Raw genomic sequence first — 22,799 nt, 5'->3', positions numbered from 1 at the left:
AAGTGTAACTTCCATAGAACCATACTTACAATCCGTAAATCTCCCTCCTGACCGGATTGAAGTGGCACCAGGAATCCTTCGACAAAGGTTCTCCTTTCGAATTTAAGAACTCTAACGTCAAATTGTTGCCGTCTTCGAAATCGTTGAACGTATTTTTCGGCACGACGAAACGGAAGATTTTACCAGCAATAACAGACATTTGCTTGAGCCGATTTTCGATGTATGGTTGGAAATTTTTCTCTTCGTATTCGAGGCCTTCGGTGATTTCCCTAACTGTGGTTGTTCGCGGTGACGTAACGATGTGTCTTGCTGTTGTCAATCTCACAGTTGACACTTCTTCTCCTTCCTCCTCGTCTTCGTCCTCTTCGTCTCCCATAGTTGTAAGTCTTTCCGTAGTGGTAGGCACGACGGGCGCCGGTGTAGTAGTCGTGGTTGTGGTAGTCGTGGTGGTGGTGGAAGTTGTAGTGGGTGACGTCACTATTACTGTCGGTATCGACTGTGTCGTCGTCGATGTTGTAGGTGCTACCGTGTTGTCGACAGTTTCCGGATACACAACAGTCGAGAGTTCCGTATCTTCGACGATCATCACAGTCGTTTCTCTTTCGGTGGACGTAGTTGGAGGTACTGTTTCGATTATGTATTCTCTTGTGGTTGATTTCGCAGTAGTCGTTGTGGGTGATTCCGGGGGTGAGGTTACTTCAGGTACTGTGTGTTTTGGTGGCATCATTTCGGGAACGATAGTTCTACTTTCAATTGGGTCCTCTTCGAAATCTTCTTCAACGTAATAATCGTCGTACTCCTCGTAGGCAGGGTTTGTGTGAACTTCAGCCTTTGGTGTTGTGGTCTCAAGACGACTAGTAGTACTCGATGATCCTCTAACCACTTCTTCTTCAAGTGTGGTCTTCTGTGTGGTCGTTGTGGTGGTTGTTGTGGTAGTACTCGTAGTGGTTGAGGTCGTTTGTGGGGCAGTCTGCGGTACCATCGGAACAGTACTAGGTACGGTCTCTTCCTCTACTCTCGGACTTGTACTCAAGTGGTGGTGATCTCTTATAATCTGAACAACAATCAGTAAAACGTGTCAAGGTTAGGTGTTATAACTTACCGGAATACTAGAATCGACTTCTTCCGGATTTACGGCTTCACCATGATGATGTCGATGTGGATGGGTCGGAACAGCAGTGGTCGTCGTTGTGGTTACTGGGGTCGTGACAGCCTTCGAAACCGGCTCAAGATCATCTTCGTCTTCGTATTCGTCGTCGTAGGTGTCATCGTAGTACTCCTCGTAGTCACCACTTCCGTAGTCATCGACTTGTCTTTTTGACCTAATCGCAGGTCTAGTTTCGGTTTTTACCCTCCAACCGACTAATGGAAGCCCCAGCACTTCCGAAATGGTACCATCTCGAGCTTGCTGCTTCAGCTGGTGCACCAGAGGGGCAGTTTGCAGCCATAATCGTCCATCACAGCCCACAGGAACTTGGAGAAGAGACGTTAGTTTTGATGACCTCGTGTGCAAATTCCCTGGTCCAGCTAGTACTACCGAACTATCCGTAATATCATCTTTTTCTAATTGAGATTTTAAAGTAAAGGCACTCTATAAATAAAATTAAATTAGTGAAGGAAAAATCCGGTAGTAGAACTCTTACATAAGGCAAGCCAAAGAATTTCGCGATGTTGTTGACAGCTATCACTCTTTGTTTCGGTTTGATTGCCCTGACGCCCTTGTCGATGAGAAGGGTAAGTACAGTTTTATCTTCAGTACTTGGACACTTGTCCTCTGTTTTGAGATCAGACGTTTCGAGCACGTTTATCGTGACCTCTTCTGATATGTTTTTATCGCTCCCGAGAGCTCTGATGACTAGACGAAGAGTGCCAACGTCTTCGCTGAGAGGCACTCCCCAAAAAACGCCCCCGATTTTATCGAAGAGCAGCCATAGGGGCAGCGACACGCCGCCAGAACGTTTAGCCTGCAATACAAACAAATAATAACAATAAATTTATTGCCCATTAGTTTTCCACTCACAGGTTATTAATGTACGTATATGTGTTGGAATAAATATTTAAATAACCTAGGTGTTATCACTCTGTCAGAAACGGTCGTCTTTGAGAATACTCGTTTTTTGGCAACTCGCTCGCATTCGCAAAGCTTGTTTCTAAGATAATTGTTTATTAAAATGTCAGTCAAGTTGTTGTGGATAATTTTCCATAGGAATTTCGAGAATGTGCATCTCCCCTTGATGACAATGACTCGAATGAATGTTATTCAAGATGCGAGTTGTGTATTCAATATTTGTCTCTGGATAATAGCCATTTATTTTTAACGACGTTGTGTGCGTTCCATGATCAATTTATATCACACCGTTATGGGAATCCAATTACTGAAGCATACTGCTAGCAACAAAGGCAAAGTAAAATAATTTCACCAGCGTTAAATTTCTAAAAAATTAGAAGTATGCATGATAAAACGTAACGATGTGAAAACTTAGGGTCGAAACTATTCCAGGATCTTTAGCAGTATTAATTTCAACGAAAACTTGATTGTTGAAGCGTAAGGGAAAAAAATATGGGTGTAAATAACAAAACAGAATTTCAGAATCTTCAGCGATACGTTATTATCTATGCACCATCTAAAAATCCTGTATAAGTTTTCTTGCAGAACTTTTGGCATCCGGACCATGGAAGAATGATCTCTCAAATCATCAGCATATGCCAGCCGTGAATATTTATGTGCCTCAGTAGGTCATCAATAAACAAAATAAAAAGTAGAGGTAAAAGGTTTGGACCTTGAGGCACGCTGGATGTTGCAATGTTTACAATTACAAAATGTATTCTCTCACATAAATACGACTTCATAAGTTTGACAACCGATGGAGCCAGATCGAAGAAGCTGAATTTATTTTAAAGAAGTTTACCATCTACACGATCGAAGGCGCTTGAAAAATCGGTGTCTATTACATCTACTTGTCCATTTTTATCCAACTCTTCTGAAATAAATTGAGTCACTGTCATAAGGTTTGCGATGATAGATTTTCCGGCGAGAAATCCATACTGATGAAGACAAAATATATATAAGAGAGTATTCTTATATATAACATTGTATACAACCTTCCTGAACATCTTTGTAAAGTTGCATAAAATAGCTGCCATTAGTCGATAGTTTTTTAACTGCAGCTTTTCAAGCTTCTTACAGTATTATTTAAAATGAGAGATTATTCTGGATTTTCACTTTTGTCTGCATCGTTCTTTTTTTTAATAAATGTAGTAATAATATCAGACGTAAACCAGGAAGGATATCGAGACTTCGGTCTGGATGTTGTGGGTCAGAACGTTTTAAAATAGAGTATAACTTATAAAAGGCGCTCAACAATTACGTAAAGAAGACGAGTTCGCATTAAAAAAGTCATTAACAAGTCAACAAAATTCGCATTCTTAATGTTCAAACGGTTATTTAGTATAGATGTAAACCAAATTTTTTTAAAGTATGAGACACATTCACAGATACAAATGACTGTGATGCCTAACTACAATATTGTATTCAGGTTTAGAGAGTATAGAATCTAAGATTTTATGATCATTATTAGTTAGTTATATTATGAAACTGCTTAATACTTAGGGAGCCACACAAAGATCTCAACATCAATTTAAAGAATTGCACAGCGCCACTGAGTAAATAGAGAGGCCTTATTTTGACCTTTCGGAGATTTGTCGATAAGTTTGTTTATTGGCCGGGTTCAATAAGCCAGCGATAAGTGGCGATTTACTGCAACTTGCGAACAATTAATAAATGGCTCCGAGGTCGGGAATAAATGTCTTAACAAAATATCTCTTCTTAAGAACGGCGAACGTGACACGAAACTGAAGAGGCGTGATCAATATAAATAAAGAAACACAATGGTATTTGCACAGCGTATTTCATTTCGAGAGATCATTAAATAATTTAAAGGGAAAAAACATCTGCTCGAATTCGACGCGAACAAACAGGATAATATTTACACCATGTACAACCGTTATATTTACAGGTAACTGGTTGTTTTCATTAGGTTGAAATGAATATGGAATAATTTTATGACAGCTATAAACAAACACTGCCTACAAAAAACAAAAATAAAGAACAAACAAAAAATAAAATTTATCCTTCGGAATACATCGATCGTCCATTTTTGATTCAACAAGAATACGTATTTTTTGTTGTTTTATGATTGTTAATAAACAAGAATTTTTGCCAATATGTGTTCAACGTTTTCTTTGATTAATTATTTTTTTCTTATTTTCATGAGTTGTCAAAATAATGAGCCAATGAAATAAACAAAATTTTAATTTACTTTTTTCCTCTTTTAAAATACATATATGTAGAAAAGTTTCGTTTTCACTAAAGAAAAATCGATAACGTTATAACCCCAACGTTGCTTGCTAAAAAATTTCAGATCCTAGCCGGGTAAAATTAATGGACCTATTCGAGCGTTTTTGTGATATTTTTTTCCCCGAATTTTCTATTGAATTTATTCCGTACCTTACGGGCACATCGCAAAACGTGCCTGTATTCTCACAATTTGAATAATAAAAAAAGTAGATGGCCGGTGCTACTTCGCACAAAATTATGAAAACAAATCAAATTTTCATTTCTACAGGCAACTTTGGCCTCATTTTTCTTCAAAATAAACGGAACATAGCAAAATGTTGTTAGCAGTGAGAACTAGGTTTTAATTTTTATTTATTGCTTCATATTTAAATTTTAATCCAAGTTAGTGTTAGCCAATTAATTTGTGAAAATTCCTGTGGGTCTGTTATTATTGATCAATCAATAGCGTAATGAGCTTGAAACATCGTGGATTGTATTTTTAAAAGTCGAATTTAAAAACTACGAACTTTTTAAAAGTTTAATTCAATTTTTTTTTGGTGTCAAGAACTGATGTGTATAGAATAAATCATTGCCACTTGAGAATTTTATGCAAGTGGATGTGAATATGCATGTACTATAGACTAGCTATAAGTGTAAAATAGCCGTTACAACATCAATAAAAAAAATATTATCTTTTCTAGATACTTCGCGACTTCCGCTTACAGGCTTTTCTTTACTCGAGCGCCGCCGTGGTGATGATGAGTCGTCTTGTCATTGTGTGATTACTGATAATAGTTACATTAAATGGAAATCTAAAGTTATACTTAAATTTCTTTCTGTTTTTCTTGTAAATACTCTCTTTTAGAGATTAGGTAATCTTTTAAATGATATCAACGTAAATATTGAGACAAATATTAAAGATGTGGTTATAGAATATGCCGGGTTACTTTGGTGTTCTTAAAAAAAAGAAGACAATAACATGGATACAAAATTGAGTAATAAATTGATTGGTTTTTCATCAGCACAAGTCAGATTTTCCCAGCCATAGTTTTGTGGTTGCTTATCTATTTGCGCAGAATCAAGAATATTTTACGAACATAAATTGTTCGCTACTAATTTGTAATCACTGCAATCATTTTATCAATTCTGCTTAATGTTGAGTGTAGTGATAACTTTAAGTGTGGATTAACACTAACATTTAACTATGTATGCACTACATTTTTTTCCTTCTTTATTTATTTTTTTCTCGTCAACACTGGAACTGAATTTTTTGCAGTTTTATTTAAACCAATGAAATAAGTAGTACAGACAAATTCAACTTGTGGCAAAACAATTTGAATGTTTGGAGTTTGTCATAAAACATTGACAAGTCCACTTTATATTACCACCAGCAGAAAATCCATTGACTTATGCAAAAGAATCTAAGTACAAATCCCTTTCCTGTTATAAAATTCCACTTTACATTCTTCTCACTCTTGCCATATAAAGCAGTAAACCAATAAAACCCGATAAGTATATCTTAAACACACTCAACTCTAACGTTACTTGTCGCCTTATTGAACCTCTCTTCGTCAACTTTTTAAGCACTAATCCAAATCCGTCCCCTAAATTAGATTAGATCCCATGTCTTCAGGAAAATTGAGCGACCTCCTCTAGATAATAAAGGTAAGCGGATAAATGACGGATATCCGTCGTGCTCTTCCATCGTCACAGTTTACACTTCCAGATAAGTAAAACTTGCGAAAGCCAAACATTACAACCGAAAACCAATAACAAAAGATACGCCACACTTGATGTGATACGTTTCTTGGAACAAATGTAACGTTTTATCACAACTTTAACATTAATTTTAATTAGCGCATTGCCACAGCACTTTGATAAAAATTACGACTCCAACATTCGCGCAATAAAATCCTGGTTAAGGGTTACAGCGATATCATTTGGCAGAATATTACGAATCCGAGGGATATACTGTCCTCTTTTACGAGGAGTGACATAAAGATTGTCATTTGATCACAAAACCAGATAAGGTATTATGAAATTACGAGCCATTTTATCTGTGTCGAATTGGTTTAGATGATTAACGGTGGTAATGATGATGTTGCCCTTTTGGGATCTATCGGCGTCTTTATTCAATTAAAGCCCATTACCGCACACATAAAAGCGGTGGTCTGGGAATGCCTTGTTTTCGCGATTAAATGCTGGTTGTGGATTAGTGTGATATAATGTTGTCAATATGAGTCCAAAATGTTAAAAATATCCAAACGAGTGAAACTATTATTAAATATCAACCAAAGCTTTAAAAATGATGAAAGCGTTAGGTACGTAAGGTTTTGTAAAAATGTTATTGTACTATGTGATGTTCTTTCACACGACACAGAAGATAAGATATTGAAGGAAATGTCATAGGGGCAAGATTAATTCTCTTTCATTTAGACCATTAGTTGTTTTTTAAGTGAACAAGGTGTTTCTCCCGATAAGCTTCAAATGATCAAATGCAGTTGGAAACTGAATGAAGTAATTTTCGGAATGAACAGCTGAATAATGTGACACATGTATGTCATATGGGCTGTGTAGTGCGATCAAACGGAAGTAAAACGTTTTTGTGTAGGATTACGAATTAATGCGGCCAAATTTATTACAAACGTCACAAAAAACGTGAAGTTTTGGCCGTGTGGTAGTGGTAGTAAGACTAATTCACGAGAATGGCATTATGATCAAAGGGAAAAAGAACCTCAGCACCCACATCTTACTCTATAGGTATAACACAGCGGCAGTTTTTTTTTTACTGTTTACCATCAATATTCCTTTTATAAAGTTTTGGTGAAATTTGTCATGATGTAGATATATTTTAAATTCAATATCTCAATTATTTACCGAAATTTGGGAACGCGATTTTCACCACTGTTTTCAGTTTACAAAGTTTTACACGTTGTGGGGAAAATATTTTCGATTTCTTTTGTTGAATATGAGATACAGCAAAGGCAGCTTCTTCAACACAAACTTCTTTTTAGTGTATCTCATTTCCGATACAAAAAAAATGACAATGTTTCTTCGGGAACGTATAAAGCTCTGTAAGCTGAAAATAGTGGTGAAAACTGCGTTACCAAGTTTCCACAAATAACAGAAATGTTGATTTTTAAATACACGTATTTTTAAAAAACCGCTCTTGCGTTATTAACTTATTATATAGCGAAAGGTGTGGAGAGGTTATACTTAAAATTTGGTAAAGTAACATTCTGGAAATATACTGAATATCCCATAAGACAAAGTTGGCTATTTCTTGAGCAAAGAAAAAATACTTAAATAAATCTTTGGGTCCAAATGTAGAATACTTTAAAAGATTAGTTTCGATATTTAACCATATTTTAATTCACTCCTTGGTGTTGGATATAAATTTGAAATCGATCGTACTTTCACAATTCAAAATAATTTTGAAAGTATCATGTATTTATTAATTATGGTTAATTTAATGTTTTCTCGACGTTTCATGGCCCCAAGAGTACGAAAACATAAATCTCTCGTTTCCGTCTGTTTGTCAAACCATGGGTCAGTTGCGCACCCCGGTAAGAAAAATCTGCAGGTGGTCCAAATTCCACCGGACAGTTCCTTGCAAAGGATCTCAAAGCTAAGGGACAGTTGCGCGCAACGGTCAGAAAGATTTGCATATAATTGGAAGGTACCTACCAACCAAAGTCATTTAATAGATAAGGTTGCCACATTGGGATGCCATATTGATACGTCACAAGGGGCTCTCAAATGGCGCGAAAATTGCCCGTTTTAAATACTCGAGTAACGTACTAAAAACGGAAACTTTTAATCAAGTGACCGCTTCTACTTCGCAAATTTCAATCCTGTGTAAAGAACAATTTAATAAACCTCAAGAAAAATGTTTTGCTGCCAGTAGAACTTGAAAATAACAAATGCGACACTATTAACAGATTTTTTTTTATGCAAAAAATCTGAAAATCTGCATTTACTGGTTTACTTTTTCCTTTCTAGTAATAATCAAAACATTGCATTTTAGCTTAAACACAAATAAATTTAATTTAAGGCAAAATAGGGTTACACGAGTCGCAGTACTAACACCAAACGTCAGAATTAGCGGTACAGATCGTACAGATTAAAGGCATCAGCTGATCGGTCACACCAACTCAAAATTACAAGTTACTAAAAATTTCCAAGTAATACCAACCTCATTTTGACGTCACATGGGGCTGACACCTCTCCTTCCCCGTAAGCGATTTTGCCCACATACTCGTTTATGTGGTAACCTGTTCTCTATTAACTAACCTTGCCTACCAACCATAAACGGTTGTTGTCTCTCGCAGTCAGAGTTGTCAAGTGACAAATAATAATTATAAGAATTGCGAATAATTTTCTTACTAGCAAATTCTTTTAAACGTCGGATAATAATTTTGGACATTTTGTATAAAGATTTTATCTCTTGGATTAAAATTCACTGTGAATTAACTTGTGTAGTGTCGGTATATTGGCAATTATTTTATGCTGTTAAATTTTCTATCAATAGGTTCATCTTTTAAAAAATAAAGCAGTTTGTTGAGAAGTTATATATTTAATTTTTTTACAAATATATAAGAAACAAAAGTAGATCTGCTAATCTTTTTATCCCTGTACCTACTGCTAGACTTACTATGAAACCCATGGCACTGCAATGTATATATCAGCTTTATTATGAGCTAGGTACCTGTAGGCCATGTCAACCCTTATAATTCCCTATTTGCGCGCAAGTATCCTATGATAATTTTGGGGATTAGACTTGCCACATGAGGTAAACTAACCATGGCGCGTAAGTGACTAAAAAATTGATGACGTCAACTCAAGATTTTGCCGAATAAATCTTACCTAATATTATATCTTTACACAAGGTGACTGAAAAAAATAATGAATGATGTAAGTTGTTTTACTGATCAAATCAAGAAGGGCTTACCTCATTTTCCGAAAAGTTTGAATATACTGTTGTTATAAATATTACACTCCACCTAGTCAAATTGAAAAAAATATGAATGGGTGGATAAACCATAAGTATAAATATTTGGCACATTCCAGATTTGATTTATACGCAAAATTTTGAGATGATGTCATAATTTTTGGAGATGGGTAAACGCATGCATTCTGATTAACAATTTACCGTGCCTATGAAAACTTTAAACCGTTTCAAAATTAAATTGTGAAGTATTGTCACACAGTTTTGATTATTTTTTCAAAAATCTGGAATCCTAGGGTAAAAAATCAAAATGGATCCATAAATCGCGAGTGTAGGAATATGTTATTTTATAAAATTTAAATAATATTTACTATGCACCATTTTGAGGTGACGTCATCACGTTGTTGCGGGGATGATCAGACGAATTTTGTTTATCATTTGCAGGATATTTGTAATACAAATATAAAATTTGACTAAAATCGCTCCGGTAGTTTTGGATTATCTGTCTAAGAAACGACATAGACAGCAAACGGCAATAGACAGCAGATAGACGAACGGAAATGAGAAATCTATTGCTATGTACTGTACAGGTCATGGAAAGTCGAGAAAACATTAAAGTAGCCATTCGCCAGAAAATTTATTTGGTAAGATGGACATGCTAACACGAAACACAGTGGTTCTAAGCAATAATTAACTAAGTAATTAATAAATTTAAAAAGCTGAAGATACATAAATGCCTTGCATATTCGTGGAATTACCTAGCTCAAAATTTTTCTCTCTCTATATCAAAAAAAAAGTTTAGCATTCGCGTTTCTTACATTTTTACAATGAAAAGATTCAGTGACTAAGCGAAATAGATTATCCTGAATGTGTTAAGCCATAAGACGAAAAATGTTTGGGATTTGAAAAAAAAGAGAATTGGTTGCACAGATATTAAAGATTTCGAAAAATCTCTTTACAGATTACAACAAAGTAAAGTTTAAATGATGCCAAATACAACGGGACTATGTCTAATTTTAAAAGAAACAGAACGATACCAAACCTTTAGAATTTGCATTAAGAAATATCTAGGACAATAATTATGTTCATAACATATGAGAAAATACGTATGCAAGATTACTAGATAAAGGTGTTCTGATTACACGACTGTAACACACGAGTAGTAGTAATTTTTAACTTGTAATTTTCTTGATCTGTTCCTTAAATTTCACTCTGGCGCCATGTCTGGCGGTACAGAACTTTATGTATTTACATATGTATTTTTATTACATTTAAGGATGTCGAATAGAATGAGTTTCTTTGAAATTTATGTATGTCGTAAACATTTTTTTTCGGTTTGTTGCTTGCAAAGAAGCCAGAAAAATGGACGTCAAAAATAATTTCAAGGGGAGATCAAACACAAAATTATTGTGAAAATATACCGTGAGAAAGTTGGATACTCATTCCAAGTAATATTTAAACAAGAAAATCTATGTCGGTTTTTGTTTCAACACACAGTGATAAAATGCAAGCACAAAAGCGTACAAATTACGTCCCGGGTTGTAGATTTATGACATTATTTTGATTTTAGTTCTTATCTGCCGAACGCCATTAATAACTTCATGATAACTTTGTGTACAACAATGTTAGTTGAAGAACACCAACACTGAATACACAAAGACGATAGTGACAATTCTCTGCAGTGCAGTGAATTAAATTTAAATTACTGCGTATACTTTGCTTTACCACGAATTGTTTCTCATCACATTACTAGATTGGTTATTCACGTAGAGAACAATGAAGTCCGTGTATGTTCTAATTTAACAATGGGAAATTATCCTACCCTTCGCGGTCATTCATAAATAATTCAAAAGTAATGAACATCATCATGAAATCAACGCGAGATGAGCGATTATTGTTGGTAGATTACACAGGTTGAAGTGTGAAGGATGCCTTTAGCTTTTCCTTCGATTGGAGGTGTGCTGCGAACAAAATTAATGTGCTTATCTGACTAAAGCCGTCTTCTTCCGCTAAATATAATAATTTGTTATAACACCTGTCGCCGTCAAGGCGGGTTATTATTATCTCGGAAGTTTCTCTGATGCTTTCAATTAATAAATTAAAACAAGCTACAGTTTTGGATAAAGTTTCTGACTCATGCGACAAAGTGCAAAATAATAATAATTATTCATGCAGATGATGAATCATGTCAAAAGTGCCTTCAAGTCGACCGTTGCACTTTAGAAGATCACATGTGTTGTGTGACAATATATGCTATTCTAATGATTATATGTTGACGGTTTTGTTGGAAGGTAAACGCATAGACAATACCATTACTTGGAAGAAGTCACGAAGCTTGAATTATGTACCTTCCATTAAAAATTCAATAAAAGCACGTACGATTATCAAATATTCATTCGCCTAGGGATTCATGACGGGGAAATAAATCAATGCCAAAGCCGCTTTTATATTTTGACTCTGACAGTAAGTTTCCAGGAGCGTTGATTATTTTCTTGAAGGATTGCGGTAGTTGTCATACGAAAACAACAACAATCATTCTCGAGATTCTCTTCTCCCACACTATTTGCTTAGCATTCATTCATGTGCTCCAAGTGTTTATTTTCTTTATCGCAATTACACCATGTACCATTTATTTACAAACAATTTCAAGTGAAATGTTTACATTATCAATTATTTCAAATTTGACCCTCTCATTAGTTGGTGTTAACAGTCTCATAAGTCATGGTTAAATTTTGACCCCTTGTTCAGAATCACAAGAGAGCAAACACGTAATTAAGGCAAACCAGGTAGGCGATTAATTTAAAACGCGGTCCATCACTTACGTACGAACAAGTTGATTCCAACCGATTTCAGCAGTGAACGCAAACTTTTTAAACTGATTTAATTAAAACAAGAGCTGTGTTTTTGTAAAGCTACTCATTAATTGTGAAGGAGTTTTCTATTGTCGGGGAAATTTCAATCAAGCAATCAATCAAATTTTAGATTGATCGTCAGTGCCAGATGAAGTAAGTGGAGGTAGCAGTGCATTCAAGCGCAAGGGCATGCGAAATATTTTAGTTTTATTTTTCTATTTGATACCACGTTTTATTATTTACTAGTCGCTAAAATGTATGAAATCGATAATCAATTCTTCCGAATTTTAATTTTACAGTTTTTTAAAAAAATGACAACGGCATAAAAGAGATTATTTTCGAACTTCAGCCATTAGTTTGTATGTTTTTTCACAAAACTTTATTTTGAAAATTTTAAATGTTAAAACTGCGACCTTTTTGAAATAGCAACCGTAGATAAATAATTGTAGATAGTAAGTACACAAACAAATATGCCATATAAATATATAAATATTGGAGCATGTATGTACACACCCACAATGCGGCAAATACGCAACAAAAATAAAACGAAAAATGTTCAAACATTCGCCGGAATTTGTTGTTAAACGGGAAACATAGTTTGCGATCCATTTTAAGATACACCAAATTTTTTGTGTTGTTTGTGTCACTTAAAAAACTTTTCATGGTGTTATATTTTCGAAATTTTGTTAAAGGATAGTTCATGCTACCAAAATTCGACTAATTCTCTGAAAGTCTAACACTGACTTCAGTGTTAACTTAATTTTCGTCACTTAATTTCATGTCACTATAATAGGTTTTACTTAGCCGGCGAAAATTTTACACTATTGTGCAAGTTATTTTATCTTTAAAAATATTTACAAAAATTGGTTCAATCCAAATCCAGTTTTTTCGAAAATTTATAAAATTACATTTAGCAAAATTTTATTTATTTTATGATAACCCCCATAAGTAAAAAAAAATTGAAAATACCAGTAATAGTGGAAAACAGCAAAGTCAGACAATCTGCCTTAACGAATTCACCCACGAGCATCAGCGAGATATGAACACGTCGAAAATATTGCACAAAAAATATTTTGGAAAGTAAAATCCAGGCGAATTCATAAACAAAGAGTGTGTTATTTTATGAAATTTAGATAATCTTTACTAAGCAAAACGACGAGGGGACATCATCAAATTGTTGTTGGAGATGATTAGTGAAATTTTGGTTAGCGTTTTACTATTTACACGATATTCTTAATTCACACATAAAATTTAAGAATGGACGACAGATGCCAGACGACGGACGATAGACAGAAAACAGATGGAAATGGAAGGCTTATTGTTTCATACTGCAGGGGTCATGAAACGTCGAGAAAACATGAAGGGAACCATTCGCCGGATAGATCGTATTACAATACTCTCTTAACTAAGCTTTATGCAGTTATTTTATTCAAAAATATAAACGAAGATCTAAAACATATGAAATAAGGATCATTTTACTATTTAACTGGATGTTTATATGTCTCAAGAAATGTCAGCCAGTGGATCAATGATTATTGTACGTATGTAATGTAAACTGTGTATAATTAAGAAAAGAAAATTTCGTAAACCCACAAAATAGGTACATAAATATTACTACATTAACACAACATTAGATGATTTCTTGTAGAAACATTTTTGATGGTACATATAATTGTCACCAAAACGGAGATTACAAGCAATCTAATTGTTCCAAAATAAAGCTCCTTAATGTATTACTGGGATGATTTCCTTTGTTTTTGCCTTTGCAAAGAATTAACTATACCATATCCACCGAAGAATTAGGTCAGTTTGTTTTATGTACAACACTTATACTCGATTAGGTAATACCGTAGTTATTTCTAGACATATATATGTCTTTTTCATTTATTTAAATGAACAGCAATCATAGATAAAATTTTGCATATTACACGTAGTCTCACGTATTTTTATCACAAACATATGATTACACAGTTCCACTTGTGCCCCATCGTGAGGAAACGATGCACTTGTATGGTAATGATGCTTTTATCGCACTTGTAATGTACGTAACCACTTTATCGCCCATCCGAGAAGCGGTAATAAAAAACAACATTTTATTCAGTATCGCACCGTTTCTGGATGTAAAACATAGAAATCGACCAAAAATAATCTTCACTCCCATTGATGAGATTTCCAACTTAAAAATTTTAGCTGTATTCTTCGAAATTATGAATTTCTTTAGAATGCCACAACAGAATTTTATTCAGATCCCCAAATTTTGATTACTGATACAGATAATTCTATTTTGCTTCATATAATGAATCCTTAATTTAAACTGATTACTTAAAGCTAAATCCGTCCAAAAGGGCCAAGAAGTGTTGATTTTTTTGCAAAAAATGTTATGGTGGTTTTAAAATATTCATGTTGAATGAAGTGTCACTATTAGTTGTTATCTTTTTCGCAAGCAAAGGAGGACTTTAGTATTATCCTGTAATTTTATTGGATTTGCTTGCCGCGGCTTAAAATTAATTTGGAATAAACGATAGATCGTTACCGGGCAAAATGGAATCTGTTCCATCGTTAGTTACAAAGTTGAATTAAAACATTAAAAAAATAGAGACCAATTTTGATACAGTGCCCAGATAATATGATGACCACTTGACTATAAAACCCAAAAATTACGTAGTAAACTAAGAACTTGCATTAAAAGACTATTAAAAACGTTTCAGTAAGGGGTAAAAATAGCAAAATAAGTTTTTTTTAACGCTTTAAACATGCATCTGCTTTTAAAATGTAACATCCAGACGTACGTAACTATAATATAATTAGCTCGTTTTTCTCCGCAAGTCATGTTTACTCTCCTTCTCTCGAGTTTGCAACTTTTAAAGATAGCTCAATAATTATTTTCATTCCAACTTTACTGGTTCACGTAATCGAAAGCCATAAATCAGTATAATTGCGCACCACTCCGCGGTACTTCCTCCTCGTAACAAGACAAAAATATCCCGACCTCAGTTTTGTAAAAAGCAACGATCCCCGAACGGAGTTTACTTCCGACAATAAGAAACTCACTTCTAAAGCGGCCTTTTTGCGGCGAACTTCCTGGCAAGTGTTCAAGCGTGAACTTTTTCCCTCCACTATCGTCTACCCTGAGTAATTCCTCCGAACTTCAACTAATTAACAATCGTGCAAGAAGCTCGTAAAACAGAAACAACCCCTGACAAACTCATCGACCTGTTAGCCGTTTTAAAACTTCTCGTTCTCCCGCTGATCCATACGTAATTATCCTTCGTCTGCTTTTACAAGCCTAATCCTGGTCCTTACCTCATAACTTTCGGCGTCTCTCCCGAACGCTTCCTTCGGGATAACCAGATGAAACACTTTGCCGGCGTAAGCCGTGATTTCTTTGTTGTTCCACAGCTTACGGGAGCCGCCGTCTATTTCGACCTCGAATTCGTCCGACACGTCGAAGCCGAAGTCTTCGTCTGGGGATTGAGCTGCAGTCGCCGCCAACACTGCCAGCAGTGCGGCGAACACGAGGGAGGAAGACATTCTCAGCCGGATGGGTCACGCATTCATCGCCTGAAAAAGAACAAGCAAAGATGAGTGCGGTGCCAACAAGAAAATTATTTTACAATTTTTTTTTTAAAGCCCAGTTCTCAAATATTAAAGAGTAGTTTTAATTCCATGAAAGTGGAGTAAAAACAGTTTCTTGGGTGAGGATTTACTGGCGACTAGTTCCAACTAGTTTTTACAAATAAAAGAATAATAATTTGTACACACACAAAACTTTATTACAGGAATTAGTCAAAATGTCGCAAACTATAACTACATACGCAGTTTTTAATTAGCACAAGATTTATCAAAAAGGTTTAAAATTATTCAGGCTCGTAACAACTGCACATTTCTAGACATCTTAAGAGTCTCTGTGAATATTTAATAGCAGGAATAAAGTATTCAATGTGGACGTTGGTCGTATTTTCTGCTCTTCATTAAACTTGTGGAGAAGGAAAGTGAGACGGGGGTTAGGAAATAAATAGTCACATAGTCAGTTCCTAGTTTGTGTTTATTTCTAGCTAAGAAGAAACCAGCATTGTTGATGAAACATGTTGGCATTGTGCTAACTATTTTAGTGTTGCGAGTGTGTGTAATGTATTTGTGTTCAAGAGAGTCACAAATCAAAATAAAACGTTAAATGATTAATTTCAAGACTTTAGAATTATAAAATATGTAAGTGTACACACAAAAATTGTCTAATAAGTTTAAGTTAACGAAAAACGTTAAAGACAAACTGCACGCCAATCTAAAGTATCGAGAACACTCTGGAATAGGAAGAGTCTGGACGATAATAATCGAGAAGGTTTTTGGAGAGTCCAAGACAAAACAATTTATAAAATGGGCATGCAGAACTATCAACTAGTGTGGTAGTAGATTGGCATACATAAAAATCATCTGTTATTTTAAAAATAATATGACTTGTCTAACTTCAAATGTTTGCTTTTAGAACTAATTAAATAATGTGTTCCGAAAAATATTTGTCCATCTTGCATTAGTTGGAAACAATTAAACAGAAGACAAATCTATTAATTATATGTCAATGATTAAAAACTGTCATCAAAAGAAAGACTTATTACGTACCTATTCACCCGTTTTTGAAACGTAAATTCCTGATCCTCTATTTTTTATGCTTGATAATTGTTGAAACAGATATGAAATCACAAGTTTTTGATACTGGTTTTTATTCAAACCTTAATATATATTTCACCATAATGTACACTTAATGGACAATTTTACATTTGTTGTTTTTCAGTCTTTTGATCTTTTCCAAACTTAATCTCTGACAAAGTAACACATGTTCACCCAAAAAAAATATCTACACTGGCAACAGATGACATATAAATCGTTTGCACGTTCAGCAAGTGATTCAGGTTTAATGTCAAGGTTTCTATTTTTACTTTTTACATCTAATACAAACAAAAATAAAATTCATCTCACATTTCGAAGTAACAGTGCGTCTAGAAGGTACCTCAAATACCGGATGTTTTTAATATTAACAGCATAACAAAGAAGGAACAATTAACAAAAAACTAGTTTTACTTGAAATTGTTTTTGTTGCTTGCACATATTTATAACATAATTGAACTTTTAACCAATTGAAACAAAAAGATGATAATTACAATTCATTAACTCGCCAATTACGTTCTTCTACAGTTGTCAGTGATATATTGTTGTGCTTTTTGGTGAGTCATTTAGACAAAACAGCTTCGTCGGTTAAGGAATAAACTTCAAAACTAAAGTATAAAAAACTTTTAAGATGCACTTTAACTTTCTAAGACCACCAGAAAGACGAATAAATTGGTCCTTAAAACACATTGTTGATATCTCTAAAACTGAGTTGTAATTCCTCACACAGATTTGCTACGAATTGATTTGGATTTTGTGCACTCCTCAACGTGAACTGAATATATATTTAACAAAGTTTATGAAGTGTTAAGCCTCGTAATAGCTGTGTAAAAGATGTTCAGATGCTGGTTCGTCTTTATCAAATGTGGTTAGACCTATATATAAAACAGTTTATTGATTCATCACATATCTTCAGCATAATTAAGTTTAGGGTTCAGCTTGAACGCTCAATGAAACGTTGAAATTTAGTAACCTAGATTACAGGTATTAAACTTTTTCAGTTGTTTGGAAAAAACTGTCACTAATTTGGAAAAGCTTTTAAAGCTTATTTCAACTTTGAATTATTTTACTCTAAGAAATAAAATAATGTTGGTAAGCGGAATCGACTTAATAGCTATTTGTTTGATGTGTATTTAGTAATTTATCTGTGTGAGATAATGTCACTGACATTCTGGTGAGACTGAATAAATCAGTTTAAATTTCTCAACGAAATTTCGACGTTACAATAATTATTATATAAACATCATTATCATTATTTCTCTTATTTGAAGCAAATATTAGATCGCCCAAGATTTCCTTTAGAAACGTGAAACAAATTTTACACCAAAAATGTGCGTGTTATAAGGAAACTAAAATTTACAAAATGTTAAATATAAACGTCTTTCTTTACAACTTCACTCTCACGGCGCGAAACTCTTTGAAATAGAACCTGGCCGTAATCTGAAGCAGAAGCCAATGAAGGTTCTCAAAGGCGTCTATTTACAGCTGAATTACTATCTAATTTTAAAATAAATTATCTTTAAGAAAATTGATAAAACATTTATGAATATCATACTGTTGAAATTTCCTCCTGTACAGTAATATACTACGATAGTCATTTACCTACAAAACTGGTCCACCGCAAAATTTAAAAAGATGCATTAGATAAACAAAACAAAAAGTTTCCTATTATATGCACAAATAAATAATAAGAATAGTTATTTAGGTAACTAGTGCGGAAAAGGGTATTGTAATGTACGGGAATAAAATATTTTTGACGGGCTTCCACATGTTTTTTTTTTGTTACTACATTTTAGCAAAAAAAAAATCTCTGGAACTCATTTTTAGGACACCTCAGACGTAGTAAAGAAATCATAATAAATTAAAAATTACAAAAATACTCCGAAATCGTTCTCGAAAATTACAACCGTTGAAATATGCTGTATTGATCAGACGACCTAAGGAGGTCAAAACTGCAGCCTACAAATTTTTATTGAATTGCGTAACATGTTTATGAAAAATTACAGTTGATACGATGTCTGTGTTGCAGTTAATAGATGTAATTTTTTGATTACTGTTTTTGATAGATACATATTTTAACATGAAAATAATAAAAATTCGATCGCCATCATGTAAAAATTTGCTGAATTAAGCCACCAAAAGTTAAACATAATGAGATAATTAAAGTTGTATAAAAAAAAATTAGTTTTCGCAACATGTAAAACAAACAGTGCAAGAATTGAAGGGCAACATTTTATCAAAGAACATGAATTGTAATAACAGTCGTTTCGACTTCACAACTGATTTATTGTGTGGCTCCTGTCAGAAACCTTTCGCTGCAAGGGATAAAGCTTTGCTGGTTATTACTGTTAGCCAAGGATAAATTGTGTTCTGAATTTTGAAACGAATTGTTCTTGAATTTATAAAAAAATAATTGTTACGGACCAAAATTTAATGTTAAGTTTGTCCTGTAAGTATAACCTAGTGTAGTTGATTAATTGATTATTACTTAAAAAAAACGTTATTTTTTCGTAGTTCATTAATTAATTTTCATAAAAATGAAAAAAGCAATAGGTACTCTTTCCGCTATGTATTTATCAATTTATGGAATTTGCTTAATTACTATGTGAGAAACTGGTAGTAAAGGATATATGCTCTTAACAAAATGTTGAAACTATTTAACGGAATTTAAATCTCTCCAGCCTTACAGAAAAAAAAAAATATTCGTTGAAAAAAGCTCTTAAAAGCACAATGTTTCCACTTTTGATTTCATTTATTTTTTTTTTGTGCTGTATCTGTCCGATCTTTTTTTTAAATAAAATTTTAAATTGAAAAATCATTTTAATAGTATTAATTCTGAAACATAGTAATACTGCCTTTCACGCTGTAGCAATAGTGATTAATTTTTGATACGTACATTGTAACAATGTACATAACGTAGAGGTCAAGTTGTAAAACCAATACGATATACTACCGAGTAATCATTAATATTTGTAATTTTTTTGTCAGGTTGGCATCGTCTCGACCAACCAACACGTTTGCTAGACGTGCTCATGTCAAAATTGACAACTACTGTGAACTAGCGTACTAGAAAATGCCCATAATTCAGAATTGCCAACACAAAAATTTACTTCAGTAATTAACAGTCACACGGTAGTTTTGAAATTCCTTTACAATTAGATCCCAACATGACAGAAATTTTCAATGCCAAATTGTGGTTTTGAGACAAACAACATTCTCGACTTCAGTTAATGTTCTGTCAATGTTAATATTTTACGAAGCTTCTAAGAATTACTTTATATAGTTTCTTACGTAAACTGTAGAATTTGCCTAGCGGAATCCTGAGGTGATACTAACATTTTCTTAGAAATGAAAAACAGACACAGTTTCGCTATCAACCCCTGAATGAGATTCAAAGACAATTTTTAATCTATTGTAATGTTGTAGAGTTGTTTTTACGTGCAGTTATACTCCATATGTTCCAAAACAAGTATCAAAGTTCATTACATTGCAACACAGATTTAATGAACAGTTTTATAAACAGTCCAACAAAATTCTTTTGTTGCTTGTTTTATAAAAAAAAAAAACTTTTTGCCAAAATAGTGAGCCTTGAAATTTCTGCTCTCATGACTGATGAATGTTGAGTTTTTGTATTCCGAAAGACGTACCTGCGGGATATTCCTTAATTTTTTTACATAGTCGGCTTAACTTTCGTTCTTCCCCACTCAAAATCAATACAAGCAATTCAAAATTAGTACGAATTATTTTAATCTTTGCCTCTCAGCAATGAACTAATGAATAATGAGCTTAGAACGATGTTTATAAAATCGCAAATGATAGAGGAACAAGGCAAGTGACAAAATCAATAAATTTGGATTTTTGTCTGAGAAAGTTTAATAAATTGTCGAATCTTCTAATTCAAAGAGCTATTATTAAGGAAATCCTTCAACTTGTGTTTGCAAATATACTGGTGTTAGTTTATAAGTTATAATTTACTTGAAAATATTATAGTAGGTGAAAAAACAATTTGTGGAATATAAATTCACTAAATCATATTTATACTAGTGGCGTAGCACACCAAATGTAACTAGGCCCAGTTATGTTCGCTAATTTTGTAAACGATATAGTCCAATATTTAACTAGTTGTAACTTTTTGTTGTGTGCTATGAAGATCTAAAGCTTTGTACAATTGTGGGCGTTGGTGACCACCTATGTAACAAAACAGACTCTAAAAAAAATTAAACCTTCATGTTCTTATTATAAATTTTAATATTTTCGATATTAAAAGGGCGCGCTTACTGTAGCAGAGAGTCATAGGACGGAACTACTGTAAGCTTAATAGAAACACATCCATAAATCGCAGCACGGAAAAACTCATGTTTTCCTTAAAAATATTTACCTTATTTTATGAGCTCAAACACGAAACCGCACACAAAATTCGCACATTCTACTCTGTCCCTCGCTTTCCGTTCCTCGTCAAAACCACCCCACAGTTCCCTTTGAATTTATCCTTGCATTCAACTCAACACCTGCTCATCTAACGCCACGCTATGCACTTTTCGGCCACAAATAAGCACAATTTCAGATTTCCGACCAAACCGCGCTAAATCTGCAAGCCCAGTTGAACAACCTCTCCAGTCCAGTGGGTGGTATTTTAAGAAAAGCACTGCGCCGGGTACTGCGACCGTGTACTCACGCGAATAAATTTCCACCAACATGTGACTAAATAAACAGACGAGTAGATGCGCGAGACGCCGCTGGGGACAGTCTTCGCACTCAACTGAACATTAGACATTACCGCATTACCGTTTACCGATTCAATATACCCACTAAACTACATTGGTATGCACAAAGCGGATGCACACCTTGACGGGTACTTTGTCAGCGGAATTTATTGTAGAGGCTGCGTTTCATATTTGTAAGGAAATTTCCCGAGGTGTCTTGTCTGACTGGGAAAGAGTATAATTTAATTGGTGGCCGAAGCGTGCTGGGACCGTTATTTTACGAGACGGATTTTGCTTACAGTGCTTGGAAGTCGTTGGGTTGTTATAGTGCACCAACGAGAATAGTGCAGGAACCTTGTCAAGGAATAATGCAGCTTATTATCTGTAAATTATGAAATAGAGGCTTTTTGTTGCATTTGGCTGGAAAGCTTCTCGTAAACAGAACCGGCTTAGGTTTAGCGGTATTATTTTAAGATGCTCTTTGTTCACAAATGAAGGGGTTGGAAGAGTCAAAGGCATAAAGCCACTATTTTCGTTGATATACTATACTAAGTTTGGGTAAGTAAGACGTTTGCGGTAATTTTGAGAAAAAAAAATTGGAATGGTTATAAATGATTGCAAATGATTCTCACTAATTACAATTATCAGCAGTTTTTTTTTTTCTAATCCAAAACGTGTAACCGCATGCACTTTTTCTGTCGATTCTGAAAATATTTATATGTAGTTTTTTCACCACGTTACACGTTAGAATTGTTTTGTTTATAATAATTTAAAAATCTTTTTTCCAACACTATTGTATCTCACGTACAAAATGTTCCAGTTAAAATTCCACGACCTTATATATTGAGAACGCATGAGTTTCAAAATAATAAAGTGTCGTGTTTTAAGGTTGTACGACGACAATAAAATAATCAACTTATGACAAATAATATTTATTATCACCCGAGTATTTAAATCTGAGCAGGAATGGGTTTTTCTTCCGAACTACATTTTGTTCCAATACCACTTGTCCCATCATCGTTACCCTAATATTTATTCCTGAATACTGGCGTAAAAAATCTTATTTAACAGAGTTGGTATTTATATTGTAATCTTAATCCCGATGTAAAAAGTCGTCTTGGCCACTTTTTTTCGAGTCCCTTGTAGCTTGTCAGTGTTTCTTTATCATACGGAACAGAGAGAGCAAGATGCACTTGTGAATTTTCTCACTGTAAAGAAAAATTTCACATGTTTTTTGTAGCATGTTTTAAGAACTTCTACGAATCCACGACCTGTGGTGTTAAAAAATAAACCGAAAA

General features: G+C 34.1%; 1 protein-coding gene across 3 annotated transcripts in view; it reads right to left on the bottom strand.

Annotated features, from left to right (window-relative positions):
- LOC135144730 (dystroglycan 1) overlaps positions 1-22,799 on the bottom strand; it is a 254,797-nt gene that overhangs the window by 5,919 nt on the left and 226,079 nt on the right. For 2 of the 3 annotated variants that reach the window (XM_064076790.1, XM_064076788.1), the window contains 4 exons: positions 15,440-15,697; positions 1,644-1,964; positions 1,103-1,591; positions 30-1,054 (listed from right to left, as the gene is read on the bottom strand). In XM_064076790.1, the coding sequence (XP_063932860.1) occupies positions 30-1,054; positions 1,103-1,591; positions 1,644-1,964; positions 15,440-15,667 (2,063 nt within the window). In that variant the 5' untranslated portion in view covers positions 15,668-15,697. Of the gene's footprint in view, positions 1-29; positions 1,055-1,102; positions 1,592-1,643; positions 1,965-15,439; positions 15,698-21,176; positions 21,522-22,799 lie in introns of those variants that run through there. The other variant, XM_064076791.1, reaches the window with a different exon arrangement.

The sequence above is a fragment of the Zophobas morio genome, unplaced genomic scaffold, assembly GCF_036711695.1.
Source record: "Zophobas morio isolate AGI-343-1 ecotype UQ-CSIRO unplaced genomic scaffold, CSIRO_AGI_Zmor_V1 ptg000108l, whole genome shotgun sequence".
Taxonomy (NCBI): Eukaryota; Metazoa; Arthropoda; class Insecta; order Coleoptera; family Tenebrionidae; genus Zophobas; species Zophobas morio.
This window is presented reverse-complemented; position numbering and strand designations above follow the sequence as displayed.